The sequence below is a fragment of the Rhea pennata genome, chromosome 12 (genome assembly GCF_028389875.1).
Source record: "Rhea pennata isolate bPtePen1 chromosome 12, bPtePen1.pri, whole genome shotgun sequence".
Taxonomy (NCBI): Eukaryota; Metazoa; Chordata; class Aves; order Rheiformes; family Rheidae; genus Rhea; species Rhea pennata.
Window position 1 is genome coordinate 12,014,999 of NC_084674.1, and position 17,373 is coordinate 12,032,371.

Consider the following 17,373-nt stretch of genomic DNA (forward strand, 5'->3'; position numbering starts at 1 on the left):
ATTGAGGTAGTGAATTTCTGTAGCGAGGTCTCAGGCTTGCCACAGGCTCAGCCGTCCTTCCAAGGAGCCCTGATATCTTGATGCTCTCCTTGTAATATGGAGGTGCTTGTCCTGAGAAGCTTGTACCTGGCTGCAGGCAGAAGCAAGAGAACAACAAACCCGAATGAGGAAGGATCATTGATAGAGGACATTTGTCTGCCTGTCGCTGTAACTAGGTGGTTTTCAAGGCATCTTTTTTAAAAGGCATCGTTTTTGCTCTCGGAGAGCTGCCAGCTGCTCTGAGGATACTGTCAAATCTCTCCAGCCTATGGCACATGCAAGGGATTTGTGGCTAGATATTTTTCTTCCCCCCTTCAGGTGTGACATTCCTCAATCAAAGATGCACCTGATATACTAACCAACACTGTGCCAAACCTTTCTTTTCCTGGGAATGTGAAGAAAGGCTGCTGAAGGGCACTGCAAAGACCTCTGCAGTGAGGTCTGGATGGCCCAGAGCAGTGAGGAACAGGAACTGCCCAGATGCAGGGGCAGTCAGCAGTGGGGTAAGCGGGGCATCTCGGGGAGGCTGAGCTGAGGCAGCCAGCGCCTTCGGCTGGGACTTCTCCTTTGGGTGGAAGGCTGCAAAAGGCGCACAGCGTGGCTGCGTGCGCACCTGCAGCCCTATTGCAAGGGGAACTAGCTCCCCCAGAGCCGAGTGTGCCCGGCCAGCAGCTTCCCACCCTCGCTCTTCGAGACCCGACACAGCATCGCTCCGGGGAGAGGAGAAATCCCTCGCACGGCGGCAGGAGCACGGCACCATCTGCTGGGTGCATCTCGCTGCTCCTGGAGGCACCGGGGGGCTCGTGCCATCTCTGGCCATGAGCATTTATTTGATCAAGTAACAGGAAGAGAAGAGCCATAAGGCGGCTCAATATTGTCTCACAAAGAGTCTTGCACAAGAATTAATTTTTTAATGCATTAGCTGAATTTATAGTTCTTACCTGTGTTCAACAACCTTCAGCACCACTATGTTGTTTGACAGCCTCTTTCCTATCCTATATCGCCTCTTGTGTTTGCGTTTCTGTCCTTCCCCCCCCCCCCTTTGCAATGCATTCCCCTGTGCACAGCAATTTGCAATGTCTTTAAGACCCTTCTCCCGTGCACTGAAAAAGCGCACCGCGACGGGGGCTGCGGAGATGGAGCGGCACAGCCTGTGCTTTGAACAGCAATGGGGAAGCCTCGTCGCTCGATGTAATGTCTTATTAACGGTTAATGCACAATTTTTACATTTCCATTGAAGGTGTAGGGGGAATGTTTTTACCAAAATCTTTAGAAGTTATAACTCTCCCAGTGTGGTTGGAGGCTGATAGAAGTGCTTTGCTCTGGCGTAGTTTATCCCTTGACATTAACAGGAATACAAACACACTGGAATAGCCCGTAAATGCAAATATATTGGAATAACCTCTAAATGCCAGAAGAATGCTAGCTGTGCCACTTTGCGCTAGCTACTTGAGACCGGGAGATAGGGAAGAGAAGGCGCTCAGGGCTGCACGGCGGCCGTCCGCGGCCGGGGGGAGGCCGCTGCCCGCGCCCCGCTCCGCCCCGTCCACGCTTCCGCGCTCCGCGTTTCGCCTCCCGCCTCCCGGCCCGCTCGCGCTCCGCTCCGCTGTCGGCCGCGCTCCGGGTTTCCCCGCTCGCCGCGCGGCGCCCCGGCGGCCCCGCCCCGCGGCTCCGGTTTCAGCCGCTGCTACAGGGACCCCCAAGATGGAAACGCAGGGGCTGCCCGCCGCGGAGGCGGCCCGGGCCCGGCCCGGCACCCAACATGGCGGCCCCGCCGCGCCGTCCGCCGCCCCGCGCCGCCCGCCGCCGCCGCCCGCCGCCGCCTCCTCCCCCGCCGCCTCCTCCCCCGCCGCCAGCACCGCCTCGGCGGGCCTCTACGTGAGCTTCCCGGTGCTGCTGGTGGAGGAGAAGCCGGAGCCCGGCGCCAGCGCGGCGCCCGGCCCCTGCGCGCCGCCGGCGGGGCCCGCGCCCGACAACGACGGGCTCCTGCTCGTCTTCAACGTGGTGCGCGGCGCGGCCGAGGCCGGCGCGGGCGGCGGCGGCAGCGAAGCGGGGCGCGCCCAGCCCGGCCCGCCGCCCGCCGAGCCGCCCGAGGAGGCCCCCGGCTCGGCGGAGCCGCCGCCGCCGCCTCTGCCGCCTCCGCCTCTGCCGCCGCCCGCCGCCGCCTGCGGCGAGGGCGAGGGCGATGGCGGCGCGGCGGAGGACGGCTCCTTCTCGGGGACCATCACCATCAACAACCAGAGCCTGGTCGTGCGCATCGAGAACGGCGTCCTGACGCTGGGGCCCGGCGCCGAGCAGGCCGCGGGCGCCGCGCCGCCGCCGCCCACCCCGCCGCCGCCCGCCGCCGCCGAGCCGCCGGGCGGGCCGCGGCCGCGCTCGCCGCCGCCCTTCCCCTGCCCCGAGCCGCGCTGCGGCGAGGCCTTTCCCCGCAAGCAGCAGCTGCGGCTGCACCGGCTCGCGGCGCACGGCGGCGGCGGCGAGGAGGAGGAGGAGGAGGGCGGCCGCGGGGCGGCGGCGGCGCGGCCCTTCGGCTGCCCGGTGCCCGGCTGCGCCTGGTCCTTCGCCACGGCCTACAAGCTGCGGCGGCACCTGCACTCGCACGACAAGCTGCGGCCCTTCGCCTGCGCGGCGCCGGGCTGCGCCAAGCGCTTCACCACGGTCTACAACCTGCGGGCCCACAGCCGCGCCCACGAGCAGGAGGCGGCGCACAAGTGCGAGGCGTGCGGGCAGCGCTTCCCCAGCGCCGCCCGCCTCGCCGCCCACCGCCGCCGCAGCCACCTGGAGCCCGAGCGGCCCTTCCGCTGCGACTTCCCCGGTAAGCCCCCGCCCGAGCGCCGCGGCGGGCCGGGAGGAGGAGGAGGAGGAGGAGGAGGAGGAGGAGCGCGTCCTCTTCCTCCTCCGCGTTCGCATCCAGCTGATGCGCTGTCTGCGCTGTCTGCCTAGGGTGCGAGAGGACCTTCATCACCGTGAGCGCGCTCTTCTCGCACAACCGAGCCCACTTCAGAGAGCAAGAGCAGTTCTCCTGCTCTTTCCCCGGCTGCAACAAGCAGTACGACAAGGCCTGCCGCCTGAAAATCCACATGCGGAGTCACACAGGTAGTCGCGCGCGGCGGGCAGCTCGCGCCTGGGGCGGCCTGCGCCGGAGTAGGGCGACTGACGGCTTGGGCTTGCTGGAGGGTCATGAAGGGAGGAAGGGTGACGTGGGTTACTGCCGAGTCAGTGAAAACGTTTCATCTTTCATCAGTTTCGGGGGGTGAGAACCCACTGAACGAACTTGCTGAGTCTGCAAGCAGCTGTGCAAAGCTGTGTCGTGTGGCGTGCGAACTCTGCTCAGAAAAGTTCCCCTGCCAGATCAGCCCTGTTCCCCAGCTTTGTAGGCATTCAAAACGAGGTGTAAAATCCTAATTGTGGTCAAACCCCCCCCCCCCCAGAAAATTAACAAATGAAATACATGTATCAAGATTTGGAATAGCAAGAAGATAAATCCGTGGGGAGGCCCCACTGATTTATAGGGACCATGGTCAAACTGAAATCTAGCCTTTTAATATTTTAAAGACAATTCTGTACTCTGGCTTGTCTTGAGTTTTTCTCCAGTTTTATGGCCTCGCAATGCTGTTTCACTATCTTTTAGAAATTTTCCTTTTTTGTTAAGTCAAAGTTCAAAGAAGTGATGAAAACTAGTTTCACAGGGGAGCTCTCTGTACAGGTCATTGTCACAGGTCATGAAAACAGGAAAAACATTTTGGTCTCGTTTCTGTTTTAAGTAATGTTAGTACTGGTTGTTGAAACACCTTCAAGAGAGTCATGGGTTATCTGGAAAGAGTCCTTGGGAGAACACTCGGAAAGATCAGGTTACAGAAAGCCAATACAAAGCCAAAGAGAGGTAGGATGGATTGTGATTGCTGAAAGTAAAAAGCAGAAAACTGAGAAAGACCGCAGTCCTCAGATAAACACGAGGTCAATTAGTAATGATCTGTGTTTTGTGATGCACAGGAAAAGATGTAATGGTCCTAGGTTAAAGAAGTCTCAGACTGGATGACGGGGAAGGGGGCATCGCAGTACTCTGCAAAGAGTTGCGTGAAAAGGTGGTTGAGGCTTCTTGTTGTCTTAAAATAATTCAATATAAGCAGCTTTTGAGATCTTCTAACAGCAGTGTGTGTTTTGATGTTAGATCGTTAATGCAACCTTTTTTTGCTTAAGGTGAAAGGCCTTTTATCTGCGACTTTGAAGGTTGTGGCTGGTCTTTCACCAGTATGTCCAAGCTACTGAGACATAAAAGGTAGTCTTTTCTGATTATTCTGTTTTAAATCATCCCTTGCTGTTAGTGTGTGTGTGTGTATGTTTTTTTTTCCTTCCAGTAGGTAAGCAGTGGATTTAATCTTGCCAATGGTCATTTCCCTCCCTTGTAGGAAACATGAAGATGACAGAAGGTTTATGTGTCCAGTAGAAGGTTGTGGGAAGTCCTTCACAAGAGCAGAACACTTGAAAGGCCATAGTATAACTCACCTTGGTACAAAACCATTCGAGTGTCCAGTAGAAGGTATTTTTTGATTCTTTTGTGTAATTGATGTACCTAGAGAATTTGCATGCTTTTTCCCCAGATGCAGGTTTGTTACAGGGTTGGAAGAATTTAGAGTCACTCTTCTAATGAAATTTGAAGATTTAAAACTAAACAGAAGACATGTAACCGATTGAGGGATCACTGTCAAATTTGTGGGATGCGAAGGAAACAGTGGTTCATGCTGTTGTTACTTGGTTTCTTTTCATTACCATGAACAAAGCTGCTTTATTCTGGAAAACATGAGTTCTGATACCCAGTTTCTGCAGCCCAACTTTTTCACTGCATTCATCAAAAGTAGTGAAAAATGGTCCCATGTAGCAGTTTCAAGGCTGGTTTTGCTGTTGTGACTTGTCATCTGAGTGTTCACTGTACTAATATTTTCTTGGTGATTGTCCTGGGGCAGTCTTCGCTGCTGGGATGATGGGTAGACATGTCAATGGTATCTGCTGTGGTTTTTGGTCATGCAGGAGCACAGCTGATGCTGCGTGGGTTTCTTAGTTGCCTACATTGCTTCAGTAGAACTGCAGTGGAGGAGTAAAACCTAAAGATTTCGGGGCTGGTCTGATTAGAGGCAGCTTCTGAAAGTGGAGAAAGCAGTGGATTTAAAACAAGCAAAGCAAAGTTTGCAAAAGTTGTAAATAATTAAAAAAAAAAAAAAAAGGAGGTGGTGTATTTAAAGGTTGTATTTAAAGTAAAGGCTTTGTCTTTTCATTCACTTGTCCTCCTGTGATGGGGAACATAGTGTGTTTGTTTGTGTAGTGTGTTTGGGGCCTGTGGCTGGGTCAGATCTGCAGGAAGATGCCATCTAGCTTCTTCTGAAAGATACAAGGAGACTGTTGAAGCAGCACACCTTGCCCGAGTGCTGAGCGCTCACCACCTCCATTTCTGTAGACACAAAAGCTTGTAGTCCAAGCTTGAGGAAGTAAAATGTGGCTGATAAGAAACCTGCACGTAGCTTGTATTGTTATGACTTGAGGAGAGCGGGGGTTGAGCCCTAACATGATGCAGCTTTCGCAGATGTGGAATAGTCTATTTCCTAAAGTAAACTAGCTCCACTTCATGATTGTTTCTTTTCTTTATTGATTTTTGGAAGCAGTCATCATAAAATGCTTTCATTTAAGATGGTGTAATGGGGAAATGTTGTCCATTCCACTGGATTACTTATTTGAGTTTCTTGCTGTTGGAAACAGATTATTGAACTGTCCTATGCACCTAATCATCCTTGATATGAAACAGGGAAATGTATATTTGACTTCCTTCTGTTCCTTTAATTTACTGTGGAACCGCATACTCAGATGCTGCAAAATAGCAAATAGTTCTTCAGAGCTACTCTAATTTGTGTTGTTAGGACGCCAATATTAACGTCAAATTAAAACTAGACTGAAACGAATTTTTAAAGTCACATATCTTCTTGCAGGCTGTTGTGCAAAATTCTCAGCACGAAGTAGTCTATATATTCACTCCAAAAAGCATCTTCAAGATGTGGACTCATTAAAGACTCGCTGCCCTATATCCAGCTGTAATAAATTGTTCACTTCCAAACACAGCATGAAAACACATATGGTAAAACAGCACAACTTCAGCCCAGGTAATGTATTTTCTAAACCTATGGGAAGGTGGAAAAGCTAAATGTTTTGTTAAGCAAAATGTATATTTACTTAGGGCAAAATCCTTACACCATTAATATGAATGGCAAAATCGTCAAGACTGGAGTTACTTTTCTCCCAGTAAAATTTTCAGTGGGAGCTGAAACTAAGCATCAGAAAGTGAGACTTGAGCTTGGCCTGAGTTGATTCAGAAATTACAACTTTTTTGAATGAAGTGGAGCTTGTCATTCTCCTTGCCACCTGTAAAATATAAGCAAGGACTAAAAGTACTCTTCTTCCCATTCCTCTAAAACCTAACTTAGTCTGGACTGCTTTAGTGTTACCTTTTGAAAAGCGCTTTTGTAACTGAAAGTTCTCAGTGAAGGGATGCACTTATTTCAGTAAGCTTTTTTTCCTTAATATACTTTCAGGGAAATTGGGAAGTGTGTTAATAGGCTGAGAACTTGTTCCTAGAACATTCAGTTTTTTTTTCTCCAGTATCTGATACTATGGTCTTATAATTAAAGCCTGCCTAAAAAGTTTAGTTGCATTTAGCGCACTGTTGCTGTTTTACCTTCTTCCTGTAAGAAAAGATACTGTTGCAGTCTCTTTATGTATTTTTTCCCTTGACTGGGTTCTGTTCCTGATAGGTGGTAGCATTTTCTCTCTTTTTTTTGTTCTAGCAGTTAAAGATGTTCAAAATTTATTCTATTCCAGATCTCCTTACTCAGCTTGAAGCAACCAGCTCCCTCACACCCAGCAGTGAACTCACTAGTCCAGGACAAAGTGATCTCAGCAACATAGACCTCGTATCCCTGTTCTCCAATGTGTCCAGTAACAATTCTGGAATTGCAACAGACATGGCACTAGTGAACTCTGGGATTGTCACAATAGACGTTGCTTCAGTGGGCTCGACGCTCGGAGGAAACCTGCCTGTCAGTAACAATTCTTTAAGTCAGACAGTTGATCCCTTGATATTGGTGGCTAGTAGTGATATGCCGCAGAGCTTGGACAGTTCTCTTCTACTGGGAACCGGTGCAACAGTTCTACAGCAAAGCACTTTAAATTTGGATGATGTACAGACTGTCAACGCGGAAGCCTTGGGTTCGCTAGCATCTCTATCGGTGAGGAATTCCAATCAAGATATGCACGGTTTGACGTCCAGCAATAATTTAACAATTGACACTGCCACTTTGACTCCTTCTAGTAGCCTCGGTGGTACCAATGTGCCTGAGTTACTAACGCCAACTAAAGTTGAACGAAATTTACTTCCCAGCTCGGATGTTGTTGGCCAGCAAGAAGGCAGCAAAGTAGTGACTCAGTTTGTTTTCTCCAACCCTCCAGGAAGCTACAGTGCTCAGAAAGAAATGGATCTTAGCACAGTGACTGGCAGTTCATTTTTGGTATGTGGTAACTATATTCATTATCCTGAAGTGACTGAGACACCCTAACTTTGATGATATGCATTGCTACTTATAGGCAGACCTTTATGTGATTTCGCACTAAGTGTGATTTCAATGATGACGTATTCGGGCTTTTTTGATGAAGGACATAGAACACTGTGTTGAAGAGTATGTTATCAGGAGTAGATTCAGCATGGTGATAAGTTTGCTTAAGAGAATCTGAATTCTAGTGGGAAGAGCGAAAAGTGTTTGAAGTAAGGGATTTAAAAAAATAAATGTCTAAAATGTATCCCTCTGAGGATGAAATGGGATTTACAGGAAAACTCAGGTATAAGAATATATGGTATATCTCATGCATTAATGAGAGTAACTGAAACATTTTCACCTCAGTCTACATCCATGTAGAGCTGTTTTAAGTACTCTTCCCTTTCTGCTTTACAATGCTATTTATGTGTAACTGTTTACAGTATAAAACATTCCCTCTGTCACAGTGTTTACCCTATTAAAATCTGAATGCTTATAAATACGGAGCTAATTTGTAAGTACATGCAGGGAATTTGCTGACATGCTAATCAGAAGAAAGTTAGAAAATAAAATTCAGTGTTTATAATACAAAAGACAGCCACAACTGGGAACCCATTAGTCTGGTTTTGATGTCTTAGTTTGTTCTTGCATTCAAAAACTTCCTATCTCTTGGGGTTTTATTTTTAATAGGAGAGTTGTGGGTCTGCGAGAACAGACTACAGAGCTATTCAGCTAGCCAAGAAAAGAAAACAAAAAGGGAATGGGAGCAGCACAGGTGAGAAGTATTCCTTTTGTTAAATTTGGTAAATACAATTATTTAGTGTATGTGGCGCTGGAATGGCAGCAGGTATGAGAGCATGTTTTTTTAAATACCCTATTTGATTTATTGTCAGTTAAAAAAAATTGTGCATGTGGTATATATGTATTACCAAGAATGATTCCCTGAAATCCTAGATTCACAGTAAGCTTGTAAGTAAATCTGCACTGTAGATTTCCCAATTGTTAAAAAAGACACCATCTCTTTCTTTCTTCACCTGCTTTTTATTTTCTTCTTAAAATTTGACTTGATGTCACTTTGCTTTCTGTTGTTTGTGCTTCTGGTCTTACTGACTGGGGTCTCTGTTACTGAGCACAGACAAAGAGATCATCAGTTAGATTTGTTTTGCTTGTTTTTCACTCAGTAATACTGTGTATACAATGTGGAGGATATTTTTCCTTCAGTTATCTAGAACTACATTAACCTTTTTATTAGATTTGAGCCTTGGAGAGAGGTCTTGCACAAGGCGAGGTTTAGAGCATGATTTCAGATGTCTTCTTTCTCTGAAACTGTAGCTTGACTCATAGCTGTCTGATGAGAATAGATACTTTGTCAGATCCAGTGTGGTTTATGGTTTACTAGACTTGCACAAACTCAAGTATTTTGAGTTGTGTCTACCATAAGGGCTGGGGAAAGAGCATCGCGTGTAGAGCTTAGTTCTTCCTTGCAGCTCTTTGCCACCTCTGAAAATTAAAATGATGTTTTTTTAGATGAGGTAAGAGACTTCTTCTGAAGTAAGTCATGTACCTGCATATATTCTGCCTTGTCTAGTAAAGCAGCATACAGAAAGATAATCAGTTTGTGGAGCTGGTTAAAATTGTGCAGCTTATCATCAAACAGGCATTTTGGACATTAGATTGAAAAGATGATCGCACTTGATCTGTGCCTGTCTTCTGAAATGACTTCAGAAAATTTCTATTTCCATTCTTACTCAAGGCTCCCAATTGTCATTACCTTAATGCTAGTATGTGCTTCTTACAGTGGTCCAAAAAGTCTTGTATTTGTAATTAGTTTAGCCAGGTTAAACAAACACTTTGAAGGAAAATCTAGTGTTTTTTTTTCTTTTTTTTTAATATTAAACTATTGTGAATATTAAGCTTGAGTAACTTAAGAGTTGAAGCAGTTGAAGATATTGTACTGTTATGTTTATTTTGGTTAGGTTTCTGGTTTCTAGCATGTGACACAAGACTAGTTTATCTTGTTTCTGACACTGGATTATCCAAGAAACCCTTAAATACTTCTTAGTCAAAGTTGAGGTTGGTGAAAGGAACTATTTAAAACTAAGAATATTTAAGTTTAAAAAAATGAGAGAAATAGAATTTAGGTGGGAAGATAGTTACTGGGAAATCTTTCCAAGTTTCAGTGTTGAAAATGTGTAGGATAGCAGAACTAACAGTCAGCAAAGCAGAAAAGAATTTGAGATTTTTTGGGATAAGCAAACTGAGAAATAGATTGCTGGAGGCCTTAAAAGAGGCTGTAATTTTACCCAGTGTAACTTGCCACAAAGTTTCAAAGCAAAAAGCAGTTATTAAATACCTCAGAGCTCACAGACTATAAAGTTCAGGATATTAATATTTACAGACTAAATTTCAAAGTCTTAGTCAGACCATATATTAGTGTTTAACTCTCAGTTCCTAGAAATAACAGCTGTTTGTCAGTGTTTTCTGAAAAATTCTTTAGAACAAAATTAACAAATGGTTGTTCATGAAGCACATAGTGAAACTTTTCTATTTGGAGAATATCCTGCCAATTCAGAGACGGTTTGATTTGAATTGCCTGGTATTACAATTGCTGGTCATGATACAGCTTTGATTAGGGATTTGTTTAAGGTTGTTGCTCACTTGAGTGTCCTGTGTTTGTTCAATAAGCTAGATGCTGATGTGGAGTAAAACCAAATGGCTGAACTGGAGTTGCTTGTAAAGCTTCTGTGTATGTGTTTAACCACCAGTGTCATAAATGATGGCTTTTTGTACTTCTGTGGCCTTGAAATATTTCTGGAAATAGATGAGCTTCATTGTGCTCTTTTTACAGTCTGAAAAAAATTATGCATGTGACTACTCAGGAAATGAGTTGCAAAATCAAAAATAGAAAATGCAATTCCACTTCCCAATTGTATTCTGTAACTCCACAAATAAGTTGGTACTTTGATGCTACCAGAAGGGTGAGCTATAAGCCTAGCAATTTGTGATATGGTTTGAATGCTATTACTGTAAAAGATGAGTGCTCACTCAGCAATTGGAGTTCATGAGCTGATTGCTGTCTGGGCTTTTAGTAGTTGTCAGATGGTGCTTAATTATATTGCACTGTTCCAGGCATTTGCTATGTAGTGTTAATTAGTGGTACAGTGTAAATAACACCATAAAGTTGAAAAATACCAGCAAGCAATTGGGGCAAATTACTTCTGACAGTCTAAATATCAAAATCACTCTTTTTTAGGGGCATCTGGCTCTGGTCAGAGGAAAAGCAAAGGTGATAAAGTAAGCCCTACCAGCTTTTCGTCATCCACTCCTGGCGGTCGACTGGGTGGCAACGTTGTTCTGCCAAATGGAGGGCTGACAATAAGGGACCCTGCCACTGGAGCACAGTATGTGCAAATTCAGCTCCTTCAGGTAAGGACTGAAGAGGACAGACCTGCTCATCTTCTCTGTTACTTGCTGAAGTTGCCATTTACAGAGGAATCTTAACTACTGGTGAACTCAGGTACTGCTGCCCACTGTGAGATCTTGAGATCTGCAGTACCTACCATGTCCATTAGGGCAGTTGCTCACCAGAAACATTCTGTGAAGCTGATAGGAAAACTGGCTTTGGAGAGGTCTGGAAATGCCTGAAAACAGAACTGGTTCAATCATACATCTGCTGAGGTCCAGAACAGATGCACTGTAGAAATAAATGAGATGTTTTTATTTGCCTTTAGTACTAACATTTAGTCCAGCCTGGAACATATGGGCCCTGTGAGTATAGGGAACATCTCATTCAGTTCCTTAGACTGGAGGATGCTTGAGGCATGAAATGGACTGCAGCAGAACTAGGAGTTTTAATAAGCTTCTATTTTGCATGGGAGAATTGTGATGCCTCCAAGTATTATAGTTTTCCCCGATTTGAGTAGGCTGTTAGAGCTGCAAAACAGATTTTGCATTCCTGTCCTGAAGTATGAGGTAATAGGGCTTCCAAGAGAAAAGGACTATTAGCATGCATTAACTTAGGGGATGCATGAGTGTATGACTTTCTACTCTAGTCTTCCCACCTCGCTCCTTCCCCACTCTTAAAATTCTTGCATTATGCCACCTCTCTCCCATTTAGAAGGTAAGAAAGACTAGCTTCAAAAAATTCCTGGAAAATGAAGTTTTGACCTAAACTGTTACTTCTGTAAATGATTGAAATAAAACTTAAGATTTTTTCTAAAAATACCTGTTAGTCTATGTGGGCTGGATAGTGGGACATGTTGGGCAGCACAGTTTTGGCCAGGTGTGCATCTGTGTAGTATCAAGGGAGAAGGTAATTTTATTCCGCTTTATTTGTAATGGCAAGATATGGTAGGGAGAATTCTATGGACAGAGTTCTCCCTATCTCTTTTTTTCTGGTTCTTGAAGCAGCCAGATATTCAAGCTTTCTTCCTCAAAAACTTTTAGTATTACCATTTGTAACTTTTATATTAAGAACCAGTTGCACAAGGCATAGTGAAACTTGTAGTCTTTAGCATGTTTCAGAATGTTATGTTTAATGGAAGAAGAACCATTTCTCCCTTACCAGATCTTGCCATTTTTCACAGTTGATTGCACTAGGATAGTAGGTTGTACGCTGGGCTAGGCTCAGATATACCTGGTAGCTTTCTGCATACCTTTGTGAATCCAGGCCTTACCATTGAACTGCAGTGGCTTTATCAGACTTTTTAAGGGTGTGAGGTTCAGTGAAATTTGCTGTATTGTGTTGTGATGCTTGGGAGTCTCATAATTGCACTGTGTTTCTTTCTTCACAGGATGATCCTCCAGGAGAGGGAGATTTGCCCTTTCAACTGAGCTCTCAGTCCTCCTCATCGCATTCTCAGCTTACAGTGGATTTACCTGTTCACATACTTCAGGTACAGCATTTCAGAGCTGTTGGTTTCTGTTACCTAGCTTGAGAGTGAAGACAGTTTATGGTGAACACTGTGGGGTTTTGCCTAATGGAGATACCCTGTTTGCAGTTGGGAATTTAATTTCACTTACAAGAAGTTGTGAGAATTGGAGACCAAGATTTAGATTTATCTTGTATATGTTACCCACCTTTGACACATTGTAGGTGGTTGTTTTTCTTCCTCTGTTACTGAGTAATGGATAAGAAATACTACTCATTCATTACTGAAGTGCCCATCCTTGTTTTCCTGATCCCATATTGCAGACATTAAATAAGTCAAGAAAGAGGATCAGAATTAATAGGTAACAGACTGCAGGAAGTGTGGGAAGTGGGATATAAATCCTTGAGCATAGATTTTTTTTTGAAATAGGCATCAAAATATGAAAGGAAGTTAAATCAGAAAGTCTGGTCACAATGTATAAAATACTTTGTATTTTATACTTTGTACCTCTTTGCCTTGGTGTTTGCTGAGTGTCAGTGGAGATTCAGTTGTTTGAACACAGAAAGCTTCATACATGAAGGTAGCTTATTGTCTTTGCTGTTCCAGCAAACTGTGTGTCAGTGAGTATGAACAGCTGAGAACCAAGCAGCAATGAAAGATTAGCACGTGCGCAAAACAGATTTTCTGCTTGACCATACGGGGCTTTGTGTTTGATAGACTCTGCAATGCAGTATTCTCAGCAAAAGTGCTTTCCCTCGATAGAGAAGTACCTTACTATAATAAATCTAAAAATACAAGAGTACTAGGATAGTTGGCCATGGTGGAGAGTTATCAGAGGAAAAGCAAGTAGTTGATGTTAATTTATCTCCTTCAATAATACTCATCTGAAGTATCCAAAGGAAAACTGGAGTGGCTCTGCTTGAGTGGGTCCCCGAAGTAGGAAAGCTTTGGGTTTCCCCTAAACCTTTCAGAGCATTTCTCTGACCTTGGATAAATTTCAAGGTAACCGTACTGATGAGCATTAAGAGCATCTAGAAGTGAAAGCACTGAACTCTTCATGCTGTCTGTTTGCTTTAACAGGAGCCACACAATTCCACTGAAGATGATGCAGGTTCTGATAACTCTCAATTCACTGGAAGCACAATAAACCTACAGGATCTGGAATGACCATTATTAAGAACAGTTACTTGAAAACAAATCAGGCAATCGTGTTTTGGCAGAGATAAGTGTGGGTCTTTTTCCAAGGAAACTATGAAAACTAGGAGTACTGGATTATGGTTGCACTCTTTGCAATTTGCTAAGGAAAGTTACAGCTGAAAGGTTTTTCTTAAAATATGTAAATTCTACTTGATGTGCCTGTGTAAGATACTCCGTCTGCCTGGTGGTCAGAGAGACTGAGGCAGGCTGCTGTACAGTGTTGTTTCAGGGAGAAGTACTGTATTACACTTCAAACTGAGGTAATATTTACTGTTTTCACAGGAAAGCAAGTATTCTGCAGCTAACATATACAAATTTATAATCCTGACAATAACAGTTCAAACTTTCCTTCTGTTGGTCTCCGGTTGGAGCCAGTGACATTGAGGAATTAAGAGCAAATCTTGCAGGTGTTTTCCATTAGAAAAAAAAAATTGTTTAGCCCCTGTTCGTTGGCAGAAAACTGGAATAAAATATCATATCTAACAAAATTAACATACAATGCCATGAAAATGAGATGCTCCAAAATCTTTGTTTTAGAAAACTAGATTCTAAATGTTAACTTAGCTGTGAATCAGTGTGTAGCTCATGTTGAGTTTCTCCCTTTCTTTGCTCCTACTTCCCAAATAATCTGCTGAATTCTTCCAGCAACACTTGAAAAATGAAACTGCAATAGAGCTGTATTCACTGTAAGTGATTACCTAAAAGTCCAACAGCATCTGAGAGAGGTTAGTTATCTTTGTGTTCCCTTTTTGGGAGGAATGTTGATGGTCACTTAAATTTAAGCACCTTGATTATATCTCATACATAAACTGCTGCCAAGTTACCTGTAAACTGGCCACTATTTTTTTTTTCCGTTTGAACACTGTTCAACGCTTGTTCTTTAGTGATATCCCAGAATATCATGTGAGCCTGGAGCTTCCAGCTGGTTTACAGAATATGCAGTTGTTAGACAGTTTTGGGAGGGGCAAAAAATTGTTACCTAGGAAGATTTGCCCCCTTGAGAAACTGCAGTTTCTAGTGGGGGGGTGGGATGGGGAGGGAAAGGGAGGTTGTATGTACTTAACCTGGATTGCATACACCTAAATAAGCATAACGTTGTATAGAAGAAGAAACCCTTTGGTTACATTTTAAGGCAGTAATATAAATGTTTCTTATGGTGGTGTCCTGAATGCCTATAAAATATTATGTATAGGAGTTTGATAAAAGGGTGTATGTACTGTTTTTTATTCTCAATGAGGTGTGTGTGTGTATGCACGTATGTGTATATTTTTTACAAAATAACGTCATGCAGAAGAACATTGTGATCTTTCTAATCTTGCACATATTTATTTATTTTACAGTTATACTGATGTTGAATTCACCTGAGGTCATTCAGAAATGCTTTTACTTCCTGTGCCTTTTGAACTATGTATGTGTCCAGATAAATGCTTTTGTTGAAGACTTGAAAAAAAAAAGGATACAGGTTACAGTCAACTTCAGATCCTGATTTGTAGGCAGTGTTTTATTCTCTGGTTGAACCAGTTTTATTTTTCTATCTTCAGCTTCAGTAATTGAGTGTTAGGGTCTCTGTTCTTCTCATCCTGAATTTGCAGCTTAAGTCCAGGGAATTTCTTAACCCTCTCAGGAAGGGTTTCCAAACCAAACTAATTGGTAGGGGAGATCTTCTATCTAATGGCTGGAGTCCGCTCCTGAGAGGTAGAAGGGTTGAGGAGGAATCTTGTTGAAGGGACAACTGGGTCTTCTCCAGCAGTCACCATGCTCTCCCGGGAAGCTGAGACTCCTCAAACTCCTGATGCCTGCATTATTCTATTCTCAAGGACCATACCAGTTCTCAATCTAATAAAATGGCCAAGGAACACTCCATCTTTTTATGGGACTTGCAACTGAATCTTCTACTTCTGAAAATGTACCTCACTGAGCTTTGTAAATGAATGTAAAGTGCTAACCTCTTGGGGCTGAAAATTGGATCACTTGGCTTGAAGTCCATTGCTGGCAATGGATACCTGAAGAACTGCTGGTGCAAAAGGGTTAATAAAGCTTTTTTTTTTTTTTTTTTTTTATGGTCACTTTGTCACTGGTAGTGTTATTGGTGTGGATACGTCTGATATAAAGCTAATGGTCAACAGCTTGCTTTTTGCAGACCTTTTATTTTTTTTTCCTTTGAGAATTCCCCCCCCCCCCAAATTGATTGTGAGATGGAGTCTATAATGAAACCCATCCCTCCCACTCCTTTGGATTAAAATGCTGCTTTCATTTTTATAGTCACTTCCCAGCTTGGTTTTTATAATAACTGTCTGACAGGTGCTTAGCTTAGTTTTGCTGTAAGAAAGATTGTTACTTAAGAATATGATAAATTCTACTCGTCAGGTTTGTATGGATGTTGCTATTTGTTTCAAAAGCTGAATGAGAAAAGCCTTGCTGCTAGCAGGAACCTGAGAAACAAAATGAAGGAGAGTTTTAATTTACTTTCTTAGATGAATAATCAGCATAGAAAAATAAATGATTATCTGGGATCTTGGGGCAGGAGAAGGTAGGGAATTTGTGGGGCTGAGAAGTTGATAATCAAACAGAACAGATGAAGTAGACCCTTAACGGACCGTACATGTACAGAATACAGTTTTCTAAAACCTTATCAACTCTACACTTTGTGATTAAGGCTGTGCCTGTCAGGTAAAGTAGTAGAGCTGTTCTTGCTTCTCTTCATCCATTTGTTCTTGGGTCTGCTGCTGCTTCTCCTTCTCGACAGGTGGGTCGGAGCGAAACACCAGCCTCCTGCCAGTCTGCCAAGAAAGAGGCACGTGCATCAGCAGTGTGTCTCTGAGTCACGCAGCTACTGCTGAAGCTGCTTCATGCTGTGGGTCTCCATTGATGCAAGGGGCTGTTGCCCCTTGCTGTCTGTTTTCTAGGCAGATTTACATGTGTCTACTAAGCTTATTTTTTATTCTTAAATAGATGTCAAGTGGCTGAAGACCATGTATATGCTAACGCTGCAGTTTCTACAAAGTAGTACTGTATGTGCAACTCTTTCGTACTGAAAAGTTTTTTGTACTAAATGAGGGTGAGTAGTTAAAAAGGCTAAAGAAATAGCTGAAGGAGCCTGCAGGACTCTCTATTTTATATTGGATAAAGTAGCAGGGACTCACGGTGCCTGTTTTCACTAGCCCAGGCTGTCACCAACTTAGTGCCTGACTGAGAACTGGGTTACCCTCATGATTATGTTGTTCTGTGAAACATGCAACTGCTTACTTAGCAGCAGGAGCTATGGCCTGAGGCTCTCTGCTGTACCTCTGATAGATCACACCTCAGTTTTGGTGTAACATGGAGACATAAAAAGGTATGATTTGATGATATGGCTGAGCTGATTTAGTGGCTTTGTGCTGTTGTAGGGAGTATCTTTTTGCTGCTGATTCCCCTTTTGCATTTTTCTTGCATTTTCTTTTAATATTACTAGGTTAATAAGTTGAAATCAGCTTAATAAGAAGGTTGGCAAAGAATGAACAGGACCATGTGGTCAAGACACTGGTATGGGAGAAAGAGGGAGGAAGGGCACTGAACTTGGAGTAATTCTCAGTCTAACTGACTTCCAGGGGGTTACTTAAGTCAGTCCTGTAAATCAGACTGCATGTGAGTATGAGTGTCATCACCCAACTATGGATGTCCCTAGAAGCACTCCTCTTAGATGCTTGATGTTT

General features: G+C 44.1%; 2 protein-coding genes across 2 annotated transcripts in view; one reads left to right on the forward strand and one right to left on the reverse strand.

Moving 5' to 3' along the window:
* Positions 1-1,743: 1,743 nt before the first annotated feature.
* Positions 1,744-15,806, forward strand: ZXDC (ZXD family zinc finger C). Its single transcript, XM_062585741.1, has 10 exons — positions 1,744-2,854; positions 2,983-3,135; positions 4,240-4,318; positions 4,449-4,579; positions 6,018-6,188; positions 6,904-7,589; positions 8,304-8,388; positions 10,867-11,039; positions 12,407-12,508; positions 13,565-15,806. The coding sequence occupies exons 1-10, from the start codon at positions 1,744-1,746 to the stop codon at positions 13,649-13,651; spliced, it is 2,778 nt and encodes a 925-aa protein (XP_062441725.1). The 3' UTR covers positions 13,652-15,806.
* Positions 15,807-16,347: 541 nt separating this feature from the next.
* The window catches only part of CFAP100 (cilia and flagella associated protein 100), a 39,396-nt gene continuing 38,370 nt past the window's right edge, over positions 16,348-17,373 (reverse strand). Inside the window, exon 19 of the mRNA XM_062585907.1 lies at positions 16,348-16,461. Coding sequence (XP_062441891.1) covers positions 16,348-16,461 — 114 coding nt within the window. The remainder of the gene's footprint in view (positions 16,462-17,373) is intronic.

Coding starts and splice junctions, on each gene's coding strand:
- ZXDC (XM_062585741.1), top strand. CDS start 1,744: ATGGAAACGCAGGGGCTGCCCGCCGCGGAGGCGGCCCGGGCCCGGCCC. Junction 8,389..10,866: donor AGGGAATGGGAGCAGCACAG/GTGAGAAGTATT, acceptor ACTCTTTTTTAG/GGGCATCTGGCTCTGGTCAG. Junction 12,509..13,564: donor TACCTGTTCACATACTTCAG/GTACAGCATTTC, acceptor TTGCTTTAACAG/GAGCCACACAATTCCACTGA.